At 38.6% G+C, this 23,355-nt stretch overlaps 1 protein-coding gene across 2 annotated transcripts in view; it reads left to right on the top strand.

The window, feature by feature from the left end:
* The window catches only part of DCDC2 (doublecortin domain containing 2), a 57,612-nt gene that overhangs the window by 24,817 nt on the left and 9,440 nt on the right, over positions 1 to 23,355 (top strand). For both annotated transcript variants that reach the window (XM_085051696.1, XM_085051697.1), the window contains 3 exons: positions 260 to 314; positions 1,816 to 2,011; positions 15,954 to 16,054. In XM_085051696.1, coding sequence (XP_084907822.1) covers positions 260 to 314; positions 1,816 to 2,011; positions 15,954 to 16,054 — 352 coding nt within the window. The remainder of the gene's footprint in view (positions 1 to 259; positions 315 to 1,815; positions 2,012 to 15,953; positions 16,055 to 23,355) is intronic.

Here is a 23,355-nt window from a genome sequence, read left to right as displayed (position 1 = left end):
CTGCATACTGCTCTGCAAATTTGTGGTATAAAAAGTATGCATTGTGGGCTAATGCACTTGTTTGAATAAGTTAATGATTATGCATTTAAATATAGTCTAATAAACAGGAATGAGTGATTCTTAGTGAAAACATGCAATGAAAAAAACAATTACCTCTGCTGCCATAGCCACCTTGGTGTTTATCTGCCTTGATTATAGATACATAATGTCTGTGATAGTGACAGTGTACACAATTCTAAGGTATGGCTTATTTCTGCAGTTCCAAAACCTCTGTACTACCTCCGATTGTGGGATCTCGAAAATCTAAAGGCAGTGTAAGTATGAAGTTTCTAATTCAGTTGAATTCTGGCAGATGGAAAGTCCCTGTCCTTTGGGTTTTAATTAAATCTGAAGGAAAAAAATCCACAGCTACCTGGTGGCATGCTTATTAAAGCTTGATAAATCTGTAGCTATTTGCAGCGTCAATTAGACAGAAGAAATCTTAGAAAATATTATTGTGATAATGGCTGTTTTGTTTTTTATAACAGCTTCCATAACAAAGATCGGCTGCTGCCTTGAGGTCTTTCCTATAAACCTGACCATATATATTTGTGTATTTATTTATTTATTTATTCAAATTATACACCTAAAGGAAAATCACAGAACCTTATACAAAGCATCTTGCAGAAAATGGTGTTTTTGAATGCTGAGTCTGGAAAAGGTCCTAAACCAGTTTCCAATCTTACATGTTTTGTTCTGAGTAACCACTAAATACAGAGCTTGATCCTTCACTGCTCTGTATCCTGTATAGCTATTTTTATGTGTACAGAATGAGTCATAAAACCATTAAGATTGGAGAAGACCTCCAAGGTCATTGAGTCCAATCTTTGACTTATCACCACCACATCAATTTCACCATAGACCAAGATGCCTCATCCAGTTGTTTCTTAAACACTTCCAGGAGCGGAGACTCCACCACTTCCCTGGGTAGCCTGTTCCAATGCTAAATCACCCTTTCTGTGAAGGAATTCTTCCTGATGTCCAACATGAACCTCCCCTCACACAACTTGAGGCTGTTTCCTCTTGTCCTGTTGCTTGTTGACTGGGAGCAGAGGCTGAACCCCATCTTGCTACAAGAAGAGTCCTCTGTGGATTTAAAACAGTGCCAAAACAAAATATAAGGATCTGTTTTCACCAGTTCTTCGCAAGTGCACTTTACTGTACAAGTACAAGACAGCAGGGGGTCAAACTCACAGTCTGTCATTATAATTGTGGAGGTTGATCATGTCCATTCACTGTTTACAAAACAAAATGAAACAATCTCTGGAGCCAGTAAAAAGAAGTAAGCAATAAAATATACAAATGTATGTTCCATTCTATTGAATGTGCTACAGCCCCATGTAGACTCTCATTCTCCTCCAGCTTCTCTTGACACTGAGAATAGTGCCCATGTCTCATTTACACAGACAGTAATTTATTAACAAGTTATAACAACATGTTGCATCTAGTGACTTTCCACACATATGGATGAGATATAGCTGTATATAATATGCATGCATGCATAGATTCATCTAGCCGTTCTTTCATTAAATGAAGAATTATTTTCGTATAATAAACATGTGATTTTTCTCCTGGAAACTGTTGAGAATTTAATCAGTCAGGTCATACAGTAAGTTGATAAGATAGTTGTACTTTTCTGGATATTTTAAGATATCTCTTAAATGTACTGATTGTAAATTATTATGCTTCTTTAACACCTTATACCAGTCCTTAATGAAATTTGAAAAATAAGCTTTTTAATTGGTGTCACTGATAATTATGTACTCTTCTTTTCAGGGAAATGATCGGCAATCTAAATCTATCATTGGATCTAGTGATGGGAGAGAAAACAATATTTCATCCCAGCTTCCCAAAAGGAAAGACAAAAAATGCCAGAATCCAGAGAACTCTGTGTCTAGACGACACTTTCCTAACAACTATACAAAAGTAAAACAGACTGTAAAAGCTTCCACAGGAGTCCTTCAAGAGAATGGTCAGTACTGAGATAAACACTGTTGTGTTATAATGGCTTTTAGTCTTTAGTTAAACCAGTGAAATAATAGAATAACATGCTTGAATAGTTCGTGAAGTATCCATTTAATCTGGCTGAGTGGAATTGTCCTTTCTGCTTAGGAAATGCACCTGTGTATAGCCACTACATTCCTGGCTTCATTTACACAGCACAAGAGGCCGTGTATAGTTTTTAGCGTAACTTGGATGTTCAGCTAATCTGGCTCTATCTTTATGCTTTTGCTAAAGCAAAATAAAAAACATATTTTGACCATTTTCGCACTGTTATTCCCTGCAAAAAGGTAAAGAAAAGAAGCTGGTCTTCTCAAAGGACACCTCGCTGTCCCTGAGGATCCCTGGTTACCTGCCTGGCTCTGTGTAACAAAATGACTAGGCCCTCGGGGAAGAACACAAACACAAACTCCAGTTAGCTGATAGCTGCTGAGACTAATCATACAGCAGAGCTGCTGGAGGCCCTTTCAGAATTTGCCCCCTGCTGTGCTGTGACAGTGTGGCAGAAATTTGCAAATTTAGTCTTAAACATCCTCTTTGAGAACTTGTTTTTCTAAACTTATAGTATATTTCCCTTCCCCCATTTTTTTAGAGCTTGAATATATATACATATATATGTACGTATAGCCATATTTGATAGATAGACATATATATAGGGAAATATTTACCTCTCTGTATTTAATGTTGTTGCTGCTCCACCTGGTGACAGAAATTGTTGGAAAGCCACTAAGTTTATTGAAAAAGTGACTGCTTGCTTCTCACTCCAGCTTTTCCATGCTTTGTGAGTCTTGTGTAACTAGGAGAAGCTGTTCAAGGCAGCAGATTCCCTGGTTTGAGCTCAAGTGTATGTTTGGAGAAGCTCTTGGTTTTTTCTGTGAACATCTGTTTTTCTTTCGTATATAAAGACCTGCTAGTAAAAGTGGGAATGAGCTGTTGTAGCCAGCTAGGGTTCAGTCTCTTCTCCCACGTTACAAGTAACAGGACAAAATGAAATGGCCTCAAGTTGCACCAGGGGAGGCATAGATTGGATATTAGGAAAAATTTCTTCAAACGAAGGGTTGTAAAATATTGGAACAGGCTGTCCAGGGAGGTGGTAGAGTCACCATCCCTGGAAATATTCAAAAAAGTATGGATATGGTACTTGAGGACAAGGTTTAATGGTGATCATGGTGGTGGTGCTGGGTTGACAATTAGACTTGATCTTAAAGGTCTTTTCCAGCCTTAACTATTCTGTGATTCTTACTCTTGAAAAAATAAAGCAAAAGTCTTTTCTCACACTTCTGACCCTGTGTGGGAGTTCCACTGTAGTCAGAACTTTGGTAGCTTGTAGTGAAGCTAAAAGAAAAGGCTCAACACTGACCCCAGATGGTCACTTCCTACAAAGTTGTTGTCTTTTGTGCATTCTGTTCTGGTCACATCTCAAGGTGGAGTGGGCTGAAGCACAGGCCAGGCAGACTGTAGCAGCTGTGAGCCATGCTGCAATGTAATGTGAGTATCCTCTTACCCAGCCTACCCTCATTGTCAAAGACTGCCATTGACAGAAAGCTGGGGTTACAGAAGTCAGCATTATATAATGGTCATATAATGCTTTATGGTATATATATATGGTGTATATATATATATATATATATATATATAAAATATATATATATAAAATATATATATATATAATGGTCATATAGATCCTTTATCTATCTCATACAATACAGAGGATAACCTTTTATCCAGTCCAGATTCATGAAGGGTAAAGTAGCATTTTGACAAACCATCAGCACATTCTACCATCTTGTTTCCTTGGGGATAATAAGGTATATGAAAAATTCACTTGATATTCTCTTTTCTGGCTTTTGTACCATCACTCTGGTCAAGTGTGATCCATTGGCACTTTATACGTAATCTGGTACAGGAAGACCGAAAAACCAATTATAGAGTCCTGAAATAGTAGCTTTGGCATCAGCATATCTGATTTTAGTGACAGCCAACAGTCAAGATACAACTTCCACTCCTGTCAGGACATGCTTAAAACCATTAGATGTTGAATTAATTTTTTCATTCTCTTGAGAAAACTTATTAAGAGTTTTTGTGGGCCTGAATGACCAAACATTCCCATCAGGCAATTGCCAAGCTTCTACTTTAAAGATATCATATCCTAAAATATTTTCTTCATGCTCTGAGGTTGCAAGGCTGTGTGAGGTCCATTGTCTTTCCCCAGGTAACCATAAACAGACTTTGGCAGTATAACATATAATACTTTGTCCATTAAGTTCTGGTAGATTGGCCCTATTTCTTTTTATTTCTCAGCATCCATTGGGGTATTTAGTGAAATTTGGGCTCCTCTATCAATTACGTATTTCAAAGGTTGTTTTCTAGGTCCTACTGGTAAGTAATTATAGGTCTTGTCTTTATCAGCCCAATGATAGGTCATAATGTGCCAGGTGATAAAACCTAAAGTTCTCACCGCACTTAGTGAGTTCTTTTCTTTGGTTTCTCTTCCCCTCCTCAAAGGGTTGCAGTTATGTTTTTTCTGCGAAGGCTTTTTTTTTTTTGTGTTTCTGCCTTGCACTATTCTCACTAAGTCTGCTGTTGTTGTCCCCTGAGAGCTGCATAGGGAGTACCTAAAGCTACTGCCATCCTCCACAGCTCATTTTGCTTCAGGGGTGTTTTTGATCTTTCTTTTAGCTCAGGTCGAGTATGTTTAAAAGCCCTTACCTGGCCCTCAGGAGGTCTCTGCACTTCAGTTTTTGGGCTCCTCTCAGAGGCCCAAGTTTGTTCTCCAGGATGGGTTTCCCAGCCCATTTCCCTTGCATGTTTTACTGTTTCATGAAAGAATCTTGCCCACGAGGATAGGTCATCTTGTGGCTTGGGGATCTTGTAACACTTCATTATGCATTACATTTCCTCTCATTTTGTCTTGTCACCCCACTGAAAAAGTTTTCAATGTTATCAGGGCTTCTTTCAATAGAGGTCTTAATATACTAGGATTTACTTCTGGGGAGATTGGGATGTCTCTGTTTAAGTGTCCATACATTACCTGCTGCAAGTTGCCCTTGTAACAATGGGGAATATTTCATGAGATGACCACATGGATATGGAAGCTGGTTCTGCTCTTTCCATAACCTCTATTCCTCTTGCCCAATATGCAATGCTGCTGATTATTGAAGGGAGTTGATTGATAGGCTCAGATCCTAGGTTTAATAAGACTCCTGGCCCCCATCAGCTCCCATCCAGAAATGTTCTGCCTCCTCCTGAGGGACTCACTTTCCACAAATACTCAGTGTCTGACTCCCCCTGGTTTTCTTCCATGTTTGTCCTGTAGGTTTGGCCCTTGCATGGGGTCCCAGGGTGTAGTTTTGACCATGTTTCTTCTCTGACCTCCTTGAGGTCCTTTGAACACTTCAGTCTGAATTATGGGTATAATTTTTTATTCTGGAACCTATTCCTTTCTAGCACCTAGAGGTTCAGTCATTTCATTAGAGTCCCATTCTCCCTTATCAGCATTTGCATTAGAGTTTTTCCAAATACCACCATTTCAATCCTCAGGTGATATTATTAATTTTTGGATTTTTCTAACAATTGGAGGATTAGGAAGTTTTGATGTCAACTATAATTTCTTTTCCCATGGTTTCTGCCTTTCCTTTGAATCCTTTTAATGACCTTTTACCGGTCATTTTGATACCATAAAGACAATTTCTCTTTCCTTTATTAACAATCTCACATGCTTAGTTTATTTCATAATTTGTTCTCTTTATTACCATGCAGACATTAAGCATAATCTGCACAACTGTAGCATGCTTAGTGTTGAAATAATGGAAGTCTGTTGAGAACTCAACAGAGCAAAGAATATTGGGGTTTTTTTTACATTTTAAGCATTTTAAATATTCATTACAAGGTTATGTGAATGCTGTACTACAACTGGGGAACACGAATCTTTAATTCAGTGAAAAGGAAAGAAAGCCACAGGAAAGAAAGCCAGCAGGCAACCTGAAAAAATCTTGTTAAAAACCAAAGAGCTTAATTTTTAACAAAAAATAGTAGTTTCATTTTTAACAAAAAATCTTCATTGAAATTAATGTTCAAGATACTGAGCCTCTGGGTTTGAGAATACAAATGAGTGTGCTTGGCTTCCTCTGGCAGGCAGACATGCTGTGTGCATATTTGTACTTATCCTATGCCTTTATGCTTTATTTACATGTCTGCTGAGTACCCATCTGCTCCCCTTTGAGTGTGGAAGGAGCTTATGCTGCTGCGACAATGTGTTAGGATCTAAAGAACAGGCAAAGGGTGCATTCCCTTTTCTGGGAGTACTGTTTCACCTGTTGTTTTCAGTACTTCTTCATATGCTGAAGATCCGCATTATCATCCAGTCCAGCGTGAAAGAGCAGAATACAGGCTGTGCATGCTCTTCCCCTTCTCCTAATGTGTGTTCTTTTAGTGCTCTGAAAAGTCTGCCTGTCAGCAGGGAATCTCCTTGCTCTGTTCTGCTTTGTTGCCTTGTCTCTGGGTGAGATGGACCCCTGCAGTGGTTGTGTGACTAGTGTGGCTGTTGATGAAAATATCTTAAAAGCTGCTAATAGGGTTGGTTTATTGTCTCAGGGAAATTAGAAGTCTAGTTTAGACCGAGTGCTGAAGTACTGGATGTATGAAGTAGGTATGTAATCGCTGCCTTGAATTACGACATTTTCAGGTTCATTTTAGAATGGAGTCTTATTCTGAAATGGGGATGTGCTTTCGATGGAAAACTAGAAGCCAGCTCAAGAAACACAGTGATAATGGTGGCTCCCAAGTACTATTTTGATCAATGCAGCTCCACTGTCTATTCTGAAGGCTCATTGCAGTTCCTCAATTGGCTTTGCAGTTTTATTCCAAAATACTCCTTCAAATTCAAAGGCTTTGGATTGAATGAGGGAAGCATTTATCACCATCTTAGGAATTTTATCTTATTTTAATTTTTTTCCTGATGGACAGTGAAAAAGACTTCCGTCACTTTAGTTGGCTGCATTTGGTTGCCACTGATACAGGATTAATTAATTTTAATCTGAAACCAAAAACACTGCATAGTGAGTTTACACATGCATAATTTGGGGTGTATGGAAATAGATAAAAAGGAAATATTCATAGTAGAGAATGTATCCTGTATTCTTTGCTGTCCTTTTCCCTGCCAATTTAGCAGTTGAGTGGAATCTTCTCTCTTTTGAGTGTTAGACTGTTTAAAAGTGATTGTTTCCCAGGTCTTAACATCTGAAGAATTATGCATATAGTGTATTTAAGGCTTAACCTAATCTTCCAGCTGAGTTTATTCGGGTTAGCTGTGTATTTACTTTGAATTTATTTTTTTAATACATTGAGAATTTCACCAGCATGCCATTTATATTACAACTGATCCATGTCATAATCCTCTTAAATCAAGATGATTAAAGAATTTCTTAGAGTTGAAAGTTCTTTGTGCAAGATTTAAATTCACCACTTCTTAGGGCAAATTCAGTAGATTGTGAGCTGATGCTTTAGTGTTTGTAACCTATAAGGCACCTTATTAATGTTATGATTGGACTCTCACTGCACTCATAGCAGCCTTAATAACATTGAATATACTGTATGCAACAGTAATTGCAACTGGAAATGTGAGGTTTAGAGCTTAGACTAGTGCAGCTGGTTCAGCAGAATTTGGTTTATGAAAGTGACACTAAGGGTACATTTAATTATCAGCTGCTTGGTTTGAGGTTTAAAAAAAAAAATATTATTTTTTTGGTTTATACCACATCCTGTAAAGAGTATATATAAGAAGTTGATCAGGAAAGTAGCAAATTCAGAAGTGTAGCAGAAAATGCTTGGAGGGGGGTATCCTCATTTCAAGCCTATTCCATTCAAATACAGTAGTTTAATTTTGGTCACATGGCTTGCAAAGTAACTCTCTAATAAACTATAAATCAAGTTCTAGAGGTAATAGACTGTGAAGTTTGAGTTTTTGCTGTGATTTGGAAGTCATACAGTGGAGATGGGCCACTCCACAGTTTTTCAGACCTATTTTTGAGTATTATGAAGTCTTAGAAATTAGCAGTCATTTCAATTTCCTGGTTTTGTTATTGGCAAAAAAAATGGAATAAAAAGGCTAACCCTTATTTAAAGGGAAAGTTGCACAGAGCCCCAGGTATGGCAGCTGCTCTTGCTGTTCTCTGAATTGGTTTCAGTAAAACTATGAACTTGCCAAAGCATACAAACCTGGACTGCCAAATATCCTCTGTGCATTGTGAGCTAAAACTGTTGTTCGTGTTTTCCTGCTTCTAAGATTTTAAGATTTTTTCTTTAATCTAAACTTTTAGGATTAAAAAAACACTCTGTAGTTAAAACATAGACCATATCAGTGGTGTATTGTCAAAGGAGATAAAAAGGCTGCTGAAAAAAGAGAGATCTTTTTGTTTGCAGAGATTTTACAGGACCTATTGGTTTATTTCTTGCACAATAGGAGATAAATCTGTAGCAAGAAATGAGAACCCTTTTTGCTGTAGGTGTGTATTGTCACAGTGCTGAATCATGGTAGCCAGAGTGTTGTAATGCCAGGGGGGAACTAAGATGATGATAAACCTTGCAGCCATTTTCTTCGAACACACAATGAGTTTCTTTGGGTTAACTTTTAGGGAAGTGAATACTTTGCAAAACATTAAATGGGCAAATACACATATATATATGTATATATATACTTATCAGCAGGAAAGCATGTTGCTTAATTCCCAGCAGGAGGATGTAAAAGTGCAGTGATGCTCAGCTTGGAATGATGGGACCAGGGCAGATATTTCAGGTCTTTTGCATTTGTTTCGTGACAATTTAGCCCCTAGCTGTACTCAAGAGCAAGCTGAGTCATAACTTCAGAACAGGCATGGAATTAAAAAAGATGTGGCTGAATGAGAGCTGCTTTCTTAATTTCAAAATGGAAATGGTCTTAATGATCTGTAATTTAAATCTATTAATAAATAGGATGCTTAGAAAGATGGAGAGTAAATCAGGTGAATGATCAAAATAGGGAGAGGGAGGAAAAAACCCTTGTACTGTGACCTTTATTTATGTAGCTGCTGATGTATAAAGATGACTGAGCTATCGCAGCTTTTCCTTTGCTCCAGCATTACCATATTTCCTATCAGTAAAGGAGAATTCTGCATACAAGGGCAACTTCTAGAAGCACCTTTTGCAGTTTCCGTTGAGGTAATCAGATGTCAGCATTCTATAATGGCATCAAATTGTATTAGAAATTCAGTATTTTCAGAAGAGTGGTAGCAATTGCTTTGAAGCTTGAGGCTGCAATAGTACTGGGTGAAGAAAATGATCTATTTTTTTAATATTCTCAACAGTTTCAAATGTATATTGCTACCAGGTTATTTTCAATTCCGTTGTTTTTTGATGACGGGAGTCACAGGCATGAACATACATGCACGCCTATCCTGAAGGCAATGGCTTTTTGTTGGCAAGGGGCTTTGTACAACAGAAATACTTTTAAATGAAAAAAACCAAACCAACAAAACAACCACACACAAACTCAGAAAATAAGATTATATTGTACACAGGCATAAAAAGATGTCCTCCCTATTCATCATAGCAAATGATTCAATTTTATGAGCCTTTTTTTTTTTTTTTTACATTTTGGTTTCAATTTTACTTACTCTTTTTATGAGGCAGTCTCTGTTGTGACATTAATTTTTTATAGTCACATTAACTTCCTTCCTTACATACAGTGCTCGCAGCTAGTAAATGTCTCAGATTTCCACCAAATATTCAGGGCAGACTATTATTACAATGACTTTTAAAATTTCTACTACTAAACTGAAATCAGTTTAAAATTTGTAAAGCATCAATATCTCTATAATTTTGTAATTTTTGCTGCAATAAATGTTTTACGGTTAATGTTGTTCAGGAATGGAGCTTATATAAAAACCATTAATTCTTATGCTTCATTATTTAAAAAGTACAGATTTCTTATGAGTTAGTTTAATATATAACTTAATTAGTATTTAATAAAATCGTATAACCTTGTTTGTCATAGTGTAGAAAAAGAAAAAAGGAAAGCTGGAAAGCTGAAATACTGAATGGCATCAGGCAGAAAATGATCTTTGTACTTTCGCCAGGACTTGCTTGGTTATGCATGCACAAATTCGTGGCTTCTTTCTGTACGCGCTGCACTGAATGCACAATACACTGAACAACCAGTAATGTGAGTGGTGAAATTTTGCTAGTCAAAATCTTTTGCTCATTTATAAATTTGCTTTTGTTGATAATTAATCTGTTCTGTACCTATCAGGAGAAGTATGAAATTTCTAGAAAGTATCTGGAAAATTCTCCTGAATGAGCAGTGGATTCTCTTTCACACAAATGAAATCTCAGGGGCTGCAAAGCCAGCAATAGCTGGCATGGGTAAGGAGCAGAGCAGAGTAGGAAACTCTCAAAATGGTCTTTGACTTTGAAGAATCATTGTGCAAAGTCATTAAGCAGTCTTAACAGTGTCTTGAGTTGGTTTTATTTGTCCATTTGCAACAAAGCCACAGAGCTGAAAAGCTCTGTAGGAGTACAGTGCTACCTTCTCCTGTCTTTGGTGAAAGCAGCTGAGTACCGAGCCACTTACTTTATGAGATAGACCTTGGCCAAGTACAAAATCAGAAATCTCACTCCTTGTTTACCAGTCATCATCCTTTCCAAGGTTCTGATCCAAACTGACCGCACTGCCTTTCTCTCACCCATAGCCTCTGGATCTGATTTCTAAAGACTAAGTCTTCTGATAACATTCCTCTCATGTAATTTCACTGCCTTTTTCAGCTGAAAATTTCTCTTGTTCTTACTATTTGTGTGACCCCATTGCGCCTAGCTGTAGATGTTGGCCATAAAGTAGGTGCCAGTTGTTTCAACAACTGTATCATTTGAATTTAGTTGGGTAAAGGTTGAGTTGGTCCACGGCTTTTTTGAGGCAGTAGTTACCTCTCCTTGGTGGGGCTGTTACCACGTTACAAATGTTCCCTTTCTCGGTAACACTGACAAGGCTTTGGGGAATTCAGACCTTTAGGCCATCTGGGTCCCCCTGAGATTTCATCACTCTTTCTCTGTGAGATTATGGAGCTGGAGGAGAGGTGGAATAGAGCACAACTCTTGAAGAAACTCCATAGGAAAGCACTTATGGTTGCAGTTTTAATTCATCCCTTCAGCCTGAAGCCAAAAAATGCTGTAAAAATTCTTTCCACTCTCCAGAGTCTTAATACACATTGTTTGTTGGCAGAATAAATATGAAAAAGAAATCATAAAAATACTTGCCTGGAAGCAATGAGCATTTTTTCTTTGCTGTTTTTTTGCTGCACTTCTGTATGTGTGGTAACATCCGTACGTAGACATTAATTGCTGGTAAGTAGTAGTAAAACAACATTCCTCTTCTCAGGCTTTCCTGAAGGACGATTCCTTTAGGAAGTTTAAAATGGCTTGAGTACCTGCTGACTTGGTTTTTTTCCCCTCTCGTTCTTTCAAGCCTCTACTCTTCCACTCCATATAAGCCATTTTTTTGCCTTCCAGTTAATATGTTGGACCCCATTGCTTCCCCTTTTTTTTGCCAGTATTTCCTCTTCTTTCTTTTTGCTCTTATACAGTTCCTCATTCCACACATTTTTTCTAACATCACCATTGCCTCATCATCTCCCTCAGTGTCTGTATCCTCCATCCTCTGCATATTCCCTCTCTTCAGTTGGCTGCTCCTTTTGAATATGGTCTTTGCCTTTCTTCAAGTTCTTCTTCCCCCTTTTCACCTAAATTGCTGAATGTGACCCTGCTTTAAAATAATCAGAAATAACAGGAGATGTTTGTTTAGGTTACCTAACTTCTCTCTGTTTAGGGTATAAAAAACAGTGCTGATTTTTGGCTCAAGATAATCTGTTTTCACACAGTTGACTAGCAACACCGGAAAAGCTCCAGTATCTTCAGTTAGTTTGGACACCATGGAAAAATAGCCTCACAGAAGATCAGGAAAGTTTCAATAATATTTTGGTTTGCCTCTTGACAGAAGCTGCACTTGCTCAGGCATGGAGAGCTGAGAACCTGACTGAAATAAATACTCTGTTTATACTTGTAAGCAAAGCTGCAGGGAGACACACCTTACTTTCTTACCCCCTATTAGAGTTCTTCTGCCCCAGTGCTGCCATGGCCCGGTCTGTGGCCAGTTCTCAGGTGGTTGGAGGCACAAGAACGTCAGAGCTGGCTCATAAATGAGGAGCATGTTTAATCTACAATATTGTCTGAACTGTTGGGAGTAGTCATAAATGTTCCATTTAGTGGAAGTGCTGGTAATTTTCTTTTCGGCAAGGTACACCACATATTTCTGCTTCAGCAGAGATTGCAATATAAACCCATAACAATACAGAATGAAGACTTGCAAAAATGTTTCTTCATGTAATTTATGGCATTTTCTAAAATGCCTTATTGTTTTTTCTCCCTTAGAGGCTTGTGACGAAACTGACTAATGATTCAGACACAGAGATGTGAAATATTGCATCAATAAGAATTTTTCATACTTCTTTTTCCTATACCAAAAAGCATTTCTGAAGTATTATCTATAAAACGAGGCAAAGTTACTGAACTGAAAACTCAGAGCATCGATAATTGTGATTAATGTGGCCTGCAAACTCCTGCTGAGAAGATCTTGACACACAATCACACAAACAAGTAATGTGTTGGCCTTTCACTTAGCTTCCCTTCTCCAGATATTTTTAACTGCACATGTAGGAAGTGTAAATACTTCTGGCTGTAGAGTAGCAATGCTAATAATGGTAACATTTTAAGCTATTTTCTTAATGCTCCATTTATTCAAATTAATTTTATGTGAATTATTTTGCAATTTTTGTATCTCTTTTCAGTTTTCATAATAAAAGACATCAGTGTGTGTCCTAATGTAAAACTAATTTCATTCCTTGCCATTTCCTTTGGAATTTTTTGTTTGTTGAAGTATTACAACTTTCCCATTTTTCAGTTAGTATCGTTTTTTCTTTGCCTGTTTTGGCACATTTCAGACCTAAGTGTTTTAATTCCTTCCCCGACTGTACGCGTATTTTTGACATTTGTCTTCCATTCTCCTCTGTTCGTGCAGAGCTAAATAATTAATTTCCCTTTTGTTGTAAATTTTCTGTTTTCCTTAAATAATATTTTCAGTCTGTGGAAGAACAGGAACGATCTCCCTCTTTAGAATGTATCTGCACAAGACAATGAACAGTGGTATACCTGAGAGATACTGCAGTGTTGTGCAGAGTTCTTTTCAATTAATATCTTTTCATTTATGACCAGCTTTCTGAGCAAACACCTGTTAGAAAGTGCATGGAGAAAATTCCATGGAGATTTCAGATTTTGCTTATTGAAATCCTACTACCTTTTGGGGCACTCCCTTTTAAATGAGAAATATGATTCCTTACTGAAACTTATGGTCTTCTTCCTTCTGTCTTGCTCCCTCCTGGTTTCAGTACTGTACTGAAAGTACTGTACGTCTGTCTCCTTGGGTTGTTTGGCATAGCCCTGAGGCTGATCTGCTCTTCTAAGATGCGGTGCTTTAAAATTGAGAATCCTCAGCTCTTGAGTGGATTTGGCCTCCAGGGTCAACACATGTTCATGTTCCTTGTACTTCTTTTTTGCCCCAATGGAGTAAAGCCTGATGAAAAGCACCTCTGCACCGAAATCCTTTCACCTCTAGAGGCCAGATAGTCCCCATTTTGGTTGAAAGACTTGGGGACCTTGGAGGCAAAGGTGTTATTAGAGAGTCTAAATGGAAAGATGGTGATATTAAATGCTGTTCTTTCAGACACTGAGTTGACTTTTTATAGTTCAGTGAGCCAAGGAATCTAGAGCAAGGTTATTTTCTTAGGTACTTAAGGGAAGGCCTTGAAATGGGAGAGTCTTCATGGTGGCTTTTGAGGAACACATTACGTTTTCGTCTCAGAATAAGGTGGAAATCTAAAACTCAAATGTCTGTGATGAGAGGAAACAATGTTAATATCAGGTAAGAGAAACAGAACATTCTGTCCCTTAGAGAGCTCAGAAAAATGGGAAATGTGAAATGCACTGATTATTTGAAAAAGTACAAGTAGCATCTATTCAGATGCATTCTGTGTGTTACTCTCAACCAGTCCATGTTTTTATTGCTGATTTTGTCAAAAAACCCAAACAAGTCTTTACAAAGGGGATTTGTAATGAGATATATACAGGTAGATTGTCCAAGATTTATCATACTGCTAGCAAATATTGAATGTCCTTAGTTGATTTCAATGGAACATACATGCACATGCATTAAATTTAATAAACCCCAAGAAAAAGGAAATTATTATTTTAATGCTAAGTATGAAGACGAGACCTTGAAAAGGATGTGTGAGATGTTTAGGATAAGAATTCTACCCATGATGCTGAGAGCCCTGTGGTACTTCCAGCAGGGATACTTTCAGAGGATGAGTAGTATAGATCTTTTGGTGGGGGGGAGGCTCTAGCAGGACTGATGCCTGGGTAATTAAGCTGCTCTATCCATCAGGAAATCTCTCTCCAGATGCAGCCAGCAGCACCACTTTGGAATTTCATTGTGATGTGCCACAAACCCCCCCATTTCTGCATCTTCATTTCAGACTGTGAGAATGGCCTTCATTTCTGGTGCTTGGGGCAGTGGCTGTCAGGCAACTCCTAAGGCCATCTGGTACTTCCCCTCCAGTTAGCCGTTTGCAATAGTATTGTGCCTCAGAATTTGTTCCCAGGGCAAACTCTTCCCTTGGTTCTCATAGTGATGACAAAGTAACTGGAAAACTAACTTCCAGAGTAGTCAGTGCTGACTTTTTATGCAGATGGACTCTGGGTTTGTCTAGGTCTTGGGGTTTTATTTATTATTTTTCCACCAAAATACTTCTGTGCTACACTAAAGCTGTTTGTTTAACAGTGTCCAGCAGTGGTCAGTTTGCATGGTCAGTTGATATTACCAAGTTCACACTCTTTTATGAAGAACTAAGAGACCGTAAGAAACAGCAGAAATATTTTTTCCTCCTTCTTACTGTAGTTATATTACAGTAGATATGGACACATCTTCACCTTCCCTAGACTGATGGAGAGAGGTGATTTGGAATAACTCTGCTTTTAGTTTCTGGGCTGTTTTTGGTTCAGGGGAAAATAGAGAGGATCGTGTGTACTTGGAAATTGTTTTCTGTATGTACATATTTTCACTTTCCTAATTAGCTGATACTGAAAGACCAGTGTCGGAAATTCAAAGACCCTTAGTTACTGCTTACACTTAGGGGAAAGAAACTACTTAAACTAAGTGGTGAAAATTCTTAGCAAAATTGAATATCAGTGTAAACATTAAGCCTTGTTGGCCAGGAGTATGTGCTTTTTTAATGTGGATGAGGAGTTTTGGCCATAATTCTACTTGCATGTGCCTAGAGTTGAGGAGTAGAACTAATCCAACTGCTTTTCTTAATTTTTTAACCCTGACCTGGTTCAGCATGTTTGTTTTTGTTTTTCAGCATGAAATTTTTGATACATGTATGTTATAATGCTAATTACTAAAGGGTACTATAATTGTCTGTAGAAACAGAAGTATTTTGTTGTTGTTGTAATAGTGTATTAAGTTCAGATTCATTCTGGATCTTTGCCAGAAGTGATGCAACTTCAGATCCAGGGCTTTGTTCAGTTCCCTTTCCCTTTCCTCCCCCCTTCCCCAAATGGTGTAGTATGTAAATATTTGTTGTTAAAAGGCATGAAAAACAAATTGACAATAATGGGAGACTGAAGAGTTCCTTGAAAGAACTGTATGGGGAATGATGGGTCAGCTCTGAAAGCCATTCTCAGAAACAAAATTGAATGTGCAATTCAGTAGTTAAGCCACACTGTGTCACCGTTGGACTTCCCTGCCTTCCACTCTATCTTTCTCATTATAGGTGAAGATGTTTACAAAGCTGGAGAAGAAGGATCTGAAATGTGGGGGGCAGTTGAAGTGCAAGAAGATGAAGATACTCTTGTGGAAGTTCCACTGGACCAGGTAGTGTCTGAGCTTTAAATAAATGGATTTTTTTTTTAAAAAAAAGATTACAGATTGTGTGTTGTTTTCCTTTCCTCAATTTCTTTCAAGTGTACAGCATAATTCTGTGGGGATGACTGTAAGCTCTATGATACTGCTTTTTTTATGGCAGCTTTAGCAAATCTTCCTTTCTCTGTTAATAAGTCAAATGTCAGTTTTCTTTTCATCGGCTTCAGAACTTCTCTGAGAGCCCTTATAGAGCCTTAGAGAATCAGGACTCCCTACTGTTACATCCTACCAAGTATGTTCACCTGAACTGCAGTCTCTTTATACTGATAGGGCAGTATTCCTCTAGTCCTGGACCACAAACAGATGTGGATTTATCTGATTTTTTGTTAAAGCTGACAGCACTTTGTTCTGTTGGAGCAAAATGGTGCTTAGTTGGCCAATTTTTTAGTCCTAAGAGTTATGTGCAATAAACAGGTCTTGATAACTAAACATAAGATCGTATCTCCCTTGTGGTACTTTGATTTGTACTCCTGTGGACTGAAATAATACAGGAAATAGGTAAGTTGATGCTTATGCCAAGGAAGAGGAGAATAGAACTACTTAAACTATTTGCTGAAAAGGTATGTGGGGTTTTTTTTTCTGCTAATGAACTGCTCATAAGACAGTCTTTTTTTCATCTTATGTATTTGTAGGAATTTGCCAATTTGTTCAACTTTGTTTCCAGTCCACAAGCTGTTGCATTGTGCTTTTGGTGTCTATTTATGAGGGCTTGGGGCCAGTCACCTTGGCCAGAAGATAATATTTCTGATCCATGTTTCAGTGTAATGAATCACAGTTTATCCAAAAGATTTCTCAGGCTACAAATCATCCCAGTAACATAAGGAATTCTTGGGCATTTTTTTTACTTACTGGCTGTCAATAGTGCTGAAGACTGGTTGTTAATGTGAGACTGTAAACAAATGGGAGGGAGTTAAAGATAATGGTTTGTAAATACATTTCAACTACCCAGGCCAACCCAATGGAGCATAAACAATCCAGGAGATTTCTGGAATGTGTTAGAGACAGGTTTTTGATGTAGGTTGTGTGAGGCATGGTTAAGTGAGGCATTCTGCTGGATTTACTTCTCAAGAATAAATAGAAACTTGTTGGAGATGTGGTAGTAGCAGCCTTAGTTGCACTGGCCATGAGATGGTAAGAGTTTAAGCCCCTGAAGAAAGTGGAGATGCAAAATAACAAAAAACCCCTAGAAGTTAGGAGAGTTGCCTTTGGCTTGGCTGGGAAACTGGCAGCAGGATCTGTTTCTCAAATCACAAGAACTATCCCCACTGTGCAAGGAAACAAGCAGCATAGCAGGAGGCCAGTTTGAACAGAGGACTCCTGATCTCACACTAAAAAGTGGTAGAAGATGGGATAGACTCCTAAGGACCAGTATAGAGACATTCCCTGGATATGCAAAAATGGAATTGAGAGAGCCAAAGCTTGTTGAGAAATGGAAACTGGTGCATGTGATTGGGAATAACCAACATGGATTTACTATGGACAGATCACACTTTACCTATCTCATTGCCTCAGTGATGAAATAACTGGCTCTGTGGATGAAGGGTTAGCAGTTATTGTCCTTTATTTTGCCTTCAGTATAAACTGCCATATTTGTAGGAGAAGTTACAAGAAGTGTGGTAAATATGGGGAGGAAGATATCCTTAAGGAAGGTAGGGACTGGATTTGTTCGCTACAAGGTTGGTGAAAAACAGGCTGATTTGGTGAGATTTAAAAGATCATCTGATTGAGATTTAACTGGCACTTGTTTAGGGATGGTGCTCCTCAGGGTTTGATACTAGATTGGAGACATTACAATATGTTCATGGATAACAGAGCTGATGACATGAGACACAGCCTTATTTAGGTCCAGCTGTCATCAGGTGGTATGCAATGCTGCCTTTCAGAGCAATCTCACAGCTTGAAGGAATAGCATCACTTGAGCCTCATGAAGTTCAACAAGAAATAAAAGTACAAAGGTGTGCACCTGTAATGCAGTAACTATCCCAGTACAGTCTCGACACAGGTGGGCTAGAAAGGAGCGGCAGAAAGGGCCATGCAGTTCGCATGCCTGGCAAATTGACTTGGCAGTGCTCCCTTGGTGATGAGGTTGACTGTGCAGGCTGGGCTAGTAAAAGCATAGCCAGCACATCAAGGTCACTGATTATAATTCTTGACTCAGCATCTCTGAGGCTGCATCTAGAGTATTTGTGCAGCTTTGAGTCCTTCCCAGCAGAAGAAAAATTATTTACAAGCAGGAGAAAGTTCAGCATAACAACAAACTAAAAAGTTTAAGGGCTAGAGCTCATGACACTTACTATTTAGTTGCTTACTAAATAGAGCTTACTATTTAATTGGCTGATTTTTTTTCAATTTACTTGTATCAGGTAAAAAAAAATGCAAGACATACATACCTTTAGCATTAAAAAACCAAACCAACAAACAAAAAACAAACAAAAAAAAACCAAACCAAAAAACCTGCAGGGAAAATAGATAGTTTATGACCTTATTAGCCGTTTTGATGAATGACACCATACCATAAAAAAAAAAAAAAATATTTTATTGAAGACTCTTGTTAATAAGGATCATTCCATTATTTATTCACTTCAATTGGAAGGAATGTTGCTCATCTATTTTATAGACATTGTTCTTGAAGACACATGAATCAGGTGATAGAGGCAACAAGAACATGACTGTCTTAGTCCCTGACAGAAGAAATGCTACAGCTTTTCACAGCAAATACCTGCCCCAGCCTCAGAGTCTTATATGCTGGGTGCCGCTGGGCTCATCAGCCCTGGTAATTGTGGTTGTCCTAGTGAGGTGTCGTAATAATTAGGATGTGTTGCATTATACTGATAGCACTGACATTGGGGAAGAACATGCCGACTGTTGTCTTAATCTTTGTTTTTTATGACATCCTGAAACATATCCTACCCTGGTCTTGACAGTGTAACAATCAAATTCAGAAATTATTAGCCTGTTTATTGGCCTCTGAAGGTGTGTAAAGAATTCCTCTGGGTAGTGTAGAACATTTGGCAGTGTAAATTGGATTGTCAGGCCTTAGTTTTTAGGCTGACTGTAATTCATATGAAATCCAACCCTGGAGGCAGCTGCCTTACATCTCCACAGAGATCCTACAACACAGGCAGTAGCTTTGTGCGTCTCACCAGTTTGCCTCAGCTAGTGGATGGTGACCATCCCTGGGGAGGGGAAAAACTCTCTACTACCACTTCTCTGTTTGGTACTGGAACAGTTCATGCGGTTGCCAGTGAGCATCAGATGTGCTGGCAAGCTTGCAGTGCTGGGAACCTGCTGGATACCTCTAAGCTCATGTAACAAGGTCCATTCATCATCTTCAAATGGAAATATTTTTCATTTAATACCAACTGATTTTGCTATCTGGACATGGAACTAGAAGCAGGTGTGTTTTTGATGGGAAAGAAAATATTAAAAAATCAGTCATGCATACTATGAATAATCTGATTTTCATGTTTCCATAAAAGCCAAACAAAGCACCAAAATTTATTGCAACACAATCCATGGTTTATATATAATGTTAAAACTTCACATATAGTTTCCTTGGTAATATGGAAAGAAGCCATGTCCTGCTGGGTATCATGGAGTACTTTTTATTCCCAGATAACTACAGTCACTCAAACCTTAGAAGCATTTAGCATTTTACATGTTCAGGTTCTTATTAATGATCATTTTAAATTGTTTTAAATTCTATGATGTAAAGCTCTTTAGCGTTTTCTTATCTCCACTGCAGTTTATTTTATTGCTAGAAATATGGGGAAGGACAGCCAGCCAGGGCTTGACCATCTTGCATATGCATAAATATTTACATGCCAGCTTTCACTAGAATGCTGACACTTCTGATAGCCTATCATCTCCATCAGCCACATAAATGAGGTGGTGAAGATTGAGCTTCATATTTTTTTCTTTTAGTGCACCTTCTCTGTCGTGCTGTTTGAAGTACACAGTTGAACAAATGTCAGATTAGCCATTAACTAAACTTAGTGTAATACTGGCTAGACACTTGATTATGTCCTGCTCTGTAAAATGCTCTTTTCCAGCTGAAAATACATTAAAAGAACAGAGTTTGCTTTACTCCAGACTAGCTGACAGTTGTAACTGGACATCAAGGAAGAAAAATTGGTATTTTGCCTTAAACCAAACCAGACTGTTCTGTTCTATATTCTGTACCGAGACTTCAGCTCCCAAATACAGAATTAATAGTTTCATCTCTTGACATGCAGGCTTACTCTAGGTTGGGCATTTGCATCCTGTGTCAACATTCATGGGGACTGATGACAGACTGTGAAATCAATTGTGCAAACACCAAGAGAACAAGGTGGTTTTGTTGCAGTTCTTGACAGGGAGGCAGCAAAACAATAGTAGTTTTTTATTAGGGATGGTAATTAGGTGTGTTCCTTTGAATTTGCTGGTGATAATGCAAATATATTCAAAGTAACTCCAAGAGAAAATTTTCTAACTTCTAAAGCTTTCAGAAAAAACTACTCTTTTTCTTTCATTCTATATAAGTTATAAAATGCAAAAGCATCAGCTTGTAATGATAATATTGAAATAACACTGCAAGTTTGCACTGGTTTATCCATTTCCAGAAGCAGGGTTGTTCTACTCCCATGATGAGCCCTTGGGAGGTGGAGTAAGCGTGAGAGTTATGAGATCCGAAGTTATCCAGTGCATGACCCCATAACGAATTGAGGCATGTTGTTGTGCCAGCCTGCTTTGCCATGGGGTATATGATACTGGCTATTAAGATGTAAGTGATGTGAAAAGAGTCTGTTTGGGTTTTGGTTTTCGTTTCTTTGGGTTATTTTCCCCCTCCAGAGTCATCATCCCCATATCCTTCTCTCCTTGGTGCTTAATTGTAAAAATTAGCAGATGAAAAATTCATCTAACAGGCACTGGTTTGGGGTTTTTCTGGAGATGTTCACTCTCTTAGTTCTTTCGTTATCATTTGCTTTCCATTATTACAGACATGTCCACAGATTAATGCTGTCCTCCACTTATTATTTCCCATTTCCTGGGCTGTGATGTGATGTGAGATTGTGTATCTCCCCTGGGTGAGCTGGAGCTGGAATATATCATCAGTAGGAGAAAATTTGCACCTTTCTTTTGCAGTTTTCATTATTTTGCTTTAGAGACCCAAGATTCATCTCAGTGAGCAGAGTAAAATGTTTATCTTCCCTATTGCTGAAGGCAAAATGTTAAAGTTTACATTGATTCAACATTACAACAGGCTGGCTGCTTGAAGAGACATTCTTTGATTAAAAAGGCACAACTTTTCATGAGGAAACATTTTGCTGTATATCAGTAAGGATTTCAAAATGGCATTTGGAAAAAACACATGCAGAGCATCTTATGCTCAAATTTCACTACAAATGATGAAGCTGTAATTTAAGCCTTATGAATTTTGAGTGCTGACAAGCCAGCATATAATATTTTCCACTGCATGTTCTTCTTTCAGCTCCACTGATTTACACTTAATGTTGTTATTGTTTGTCTGTGTGAGATAGAGAAATTTACTCTGATTGGTTCCTTGCAGGTCAGAATGAGAAGGGAGATCTTCCTTTGGTTTCTGTGTTGGGTGACTATGATTTCTGAAGCTGTAGTGGCAATGCCTGATCTTGTCTTTAGAGGCCTGGGCCAACAGCTGAAGGGCTTTCACTTCTGAGTGAAGCCTGCAAATGAAGATCTCTTGCAAAAGTAGTTTTGAAACCACTTTGAAAAAAGTTTCCTCTGTGTACCCCTGTTTTCAAAAATTTCAGCAGTCCTAGAGAAGGCAGTTTCTCAAATTGCTTAACTTATAGGGCATTTAAAAATAATTATAGGAGCACCTGTTTCTGGAAAAAAATATTTCTCCACTTTTACAGTGTCAGTAGGACTTTTAAAAATACTTAACAATCTTCTTGTTATCTACAGGGATGCTCAGCAGATCATATTGTATTGTAGGAAATGAAGTTTAGGCAAATTTTAATGAGCACATGCAAAATGTTATTGGAAACAAATGAACGTAAGCATCAGTGAAGTAGATGGAAAAACGTATTCTTTACTTAGATACATATTAGAAAAGAAAAGATCCAATCAGATTATTAAATCATTGAATGGTTTGGGTTGAAAAGGATCTTAAAAATCATCTCAATGCAACCCCTCTGCCACAGGCTGGGGTTGCTCAGAGCTTCATCTAACCTGGTCCTGTACGCTTCCGAGGATGGGTTATCCATAGCTTCTCTGGGCAGCCTGTTCCAGTTTGTGACCACCCTCACATGCAAGAATTTCTTCCTAATAGCCGATATAACCCTGCCCTCTGTCAGTTTGAGCTCATTTCCCCTGGTCCTGTCACTAAATGCCCTGGTAAAAGGACCATCTCCAGATTTCACAGAGACCCTCTTTGGGCCTTAGAAGGTGCTATAAGGTCTCTCTGCAGCCTTCTATTCTCCAGTGTGAACATGTGAATACCCCCAGCTCTCTGTTTTCATAGGAGAGGTCTATGTCCCTGTCCCGGGTTAATGATAAGACTCTCTCTCCTCCGAGAGCGAAGGGCCCCAACACCCTCTCCCCCACCCACAACAGAACCTCTTAGATGGAAGTGAAGAAAAAACTATTTATTTAACAAAACCACGCAGAGTGCCCTGCAAGGCACAGGGGAAGGGGAAAAAACAAGGTGAAAGGCAGTTATTCAACCTGATTAAAAAGTCCTTTTCTCAGACGCAGTCCCTCTCCTCCTCGCCCCCCACCCGGGGCCGGGTGGAGCTCCTTGGAGAGCTCTGCTGTCCTCTGGCCCTCCTGGGTCTCCGGGTGGCAAAGCAGATCGAAGAGAAGGGGTCCAAACGAGGAAAAAGAAGAAAAATGGAAAAAACGGGAACAGAGCTCACTCCGACCCCCGTCCAGCATGCAGTCTCTGCCGGGCGACGAATCCTCCCCCGGAGCAAGGCTTGGAGAAAATGTTTTCAAAACAACCCGCGTTTCTCTCTGCGGCTGGGTGCAGTTAAAGAGACAGGACCACACATTTTTACACAGTTTTTTCTTTCTTGGGCATATAAGCCAACGATAGGGAATAAAGGATTATCATATCATCAATCCAAGACAGTCCCTCTTATGCTGGGGACCCCAGAGGGCAGTGCTCAAAGATGTTGTCTTCTCTATCATGGCTGTACTGTGATTGAGGAATTAACTATGCATCCAGGTACTATGCAATGAAGCCAATGAAGGAAGTTGGAAATGCTGTTTTTTCTACACTTCCAGTCCTG

This window comes from Lichenostomus cassidix, chromosome 2 (assembly GCF_008360975.1).
Source record: "Lichenostomus cassidix isolate B80296 chromosome 2, HeHo_3.0, whole genome shotgun sequence".
NCBI lineage: Eukaryota > Metazoa > Chordata > Aves > Passeriformes > Meliphagidae > Lichenostomus > Lichenostomus cassidix.
The sequence above is the reverse complement of the archived record's forward strand: the minus strand, read 5'-3'. Positions and strand labels throughout refer to the sequence as shown.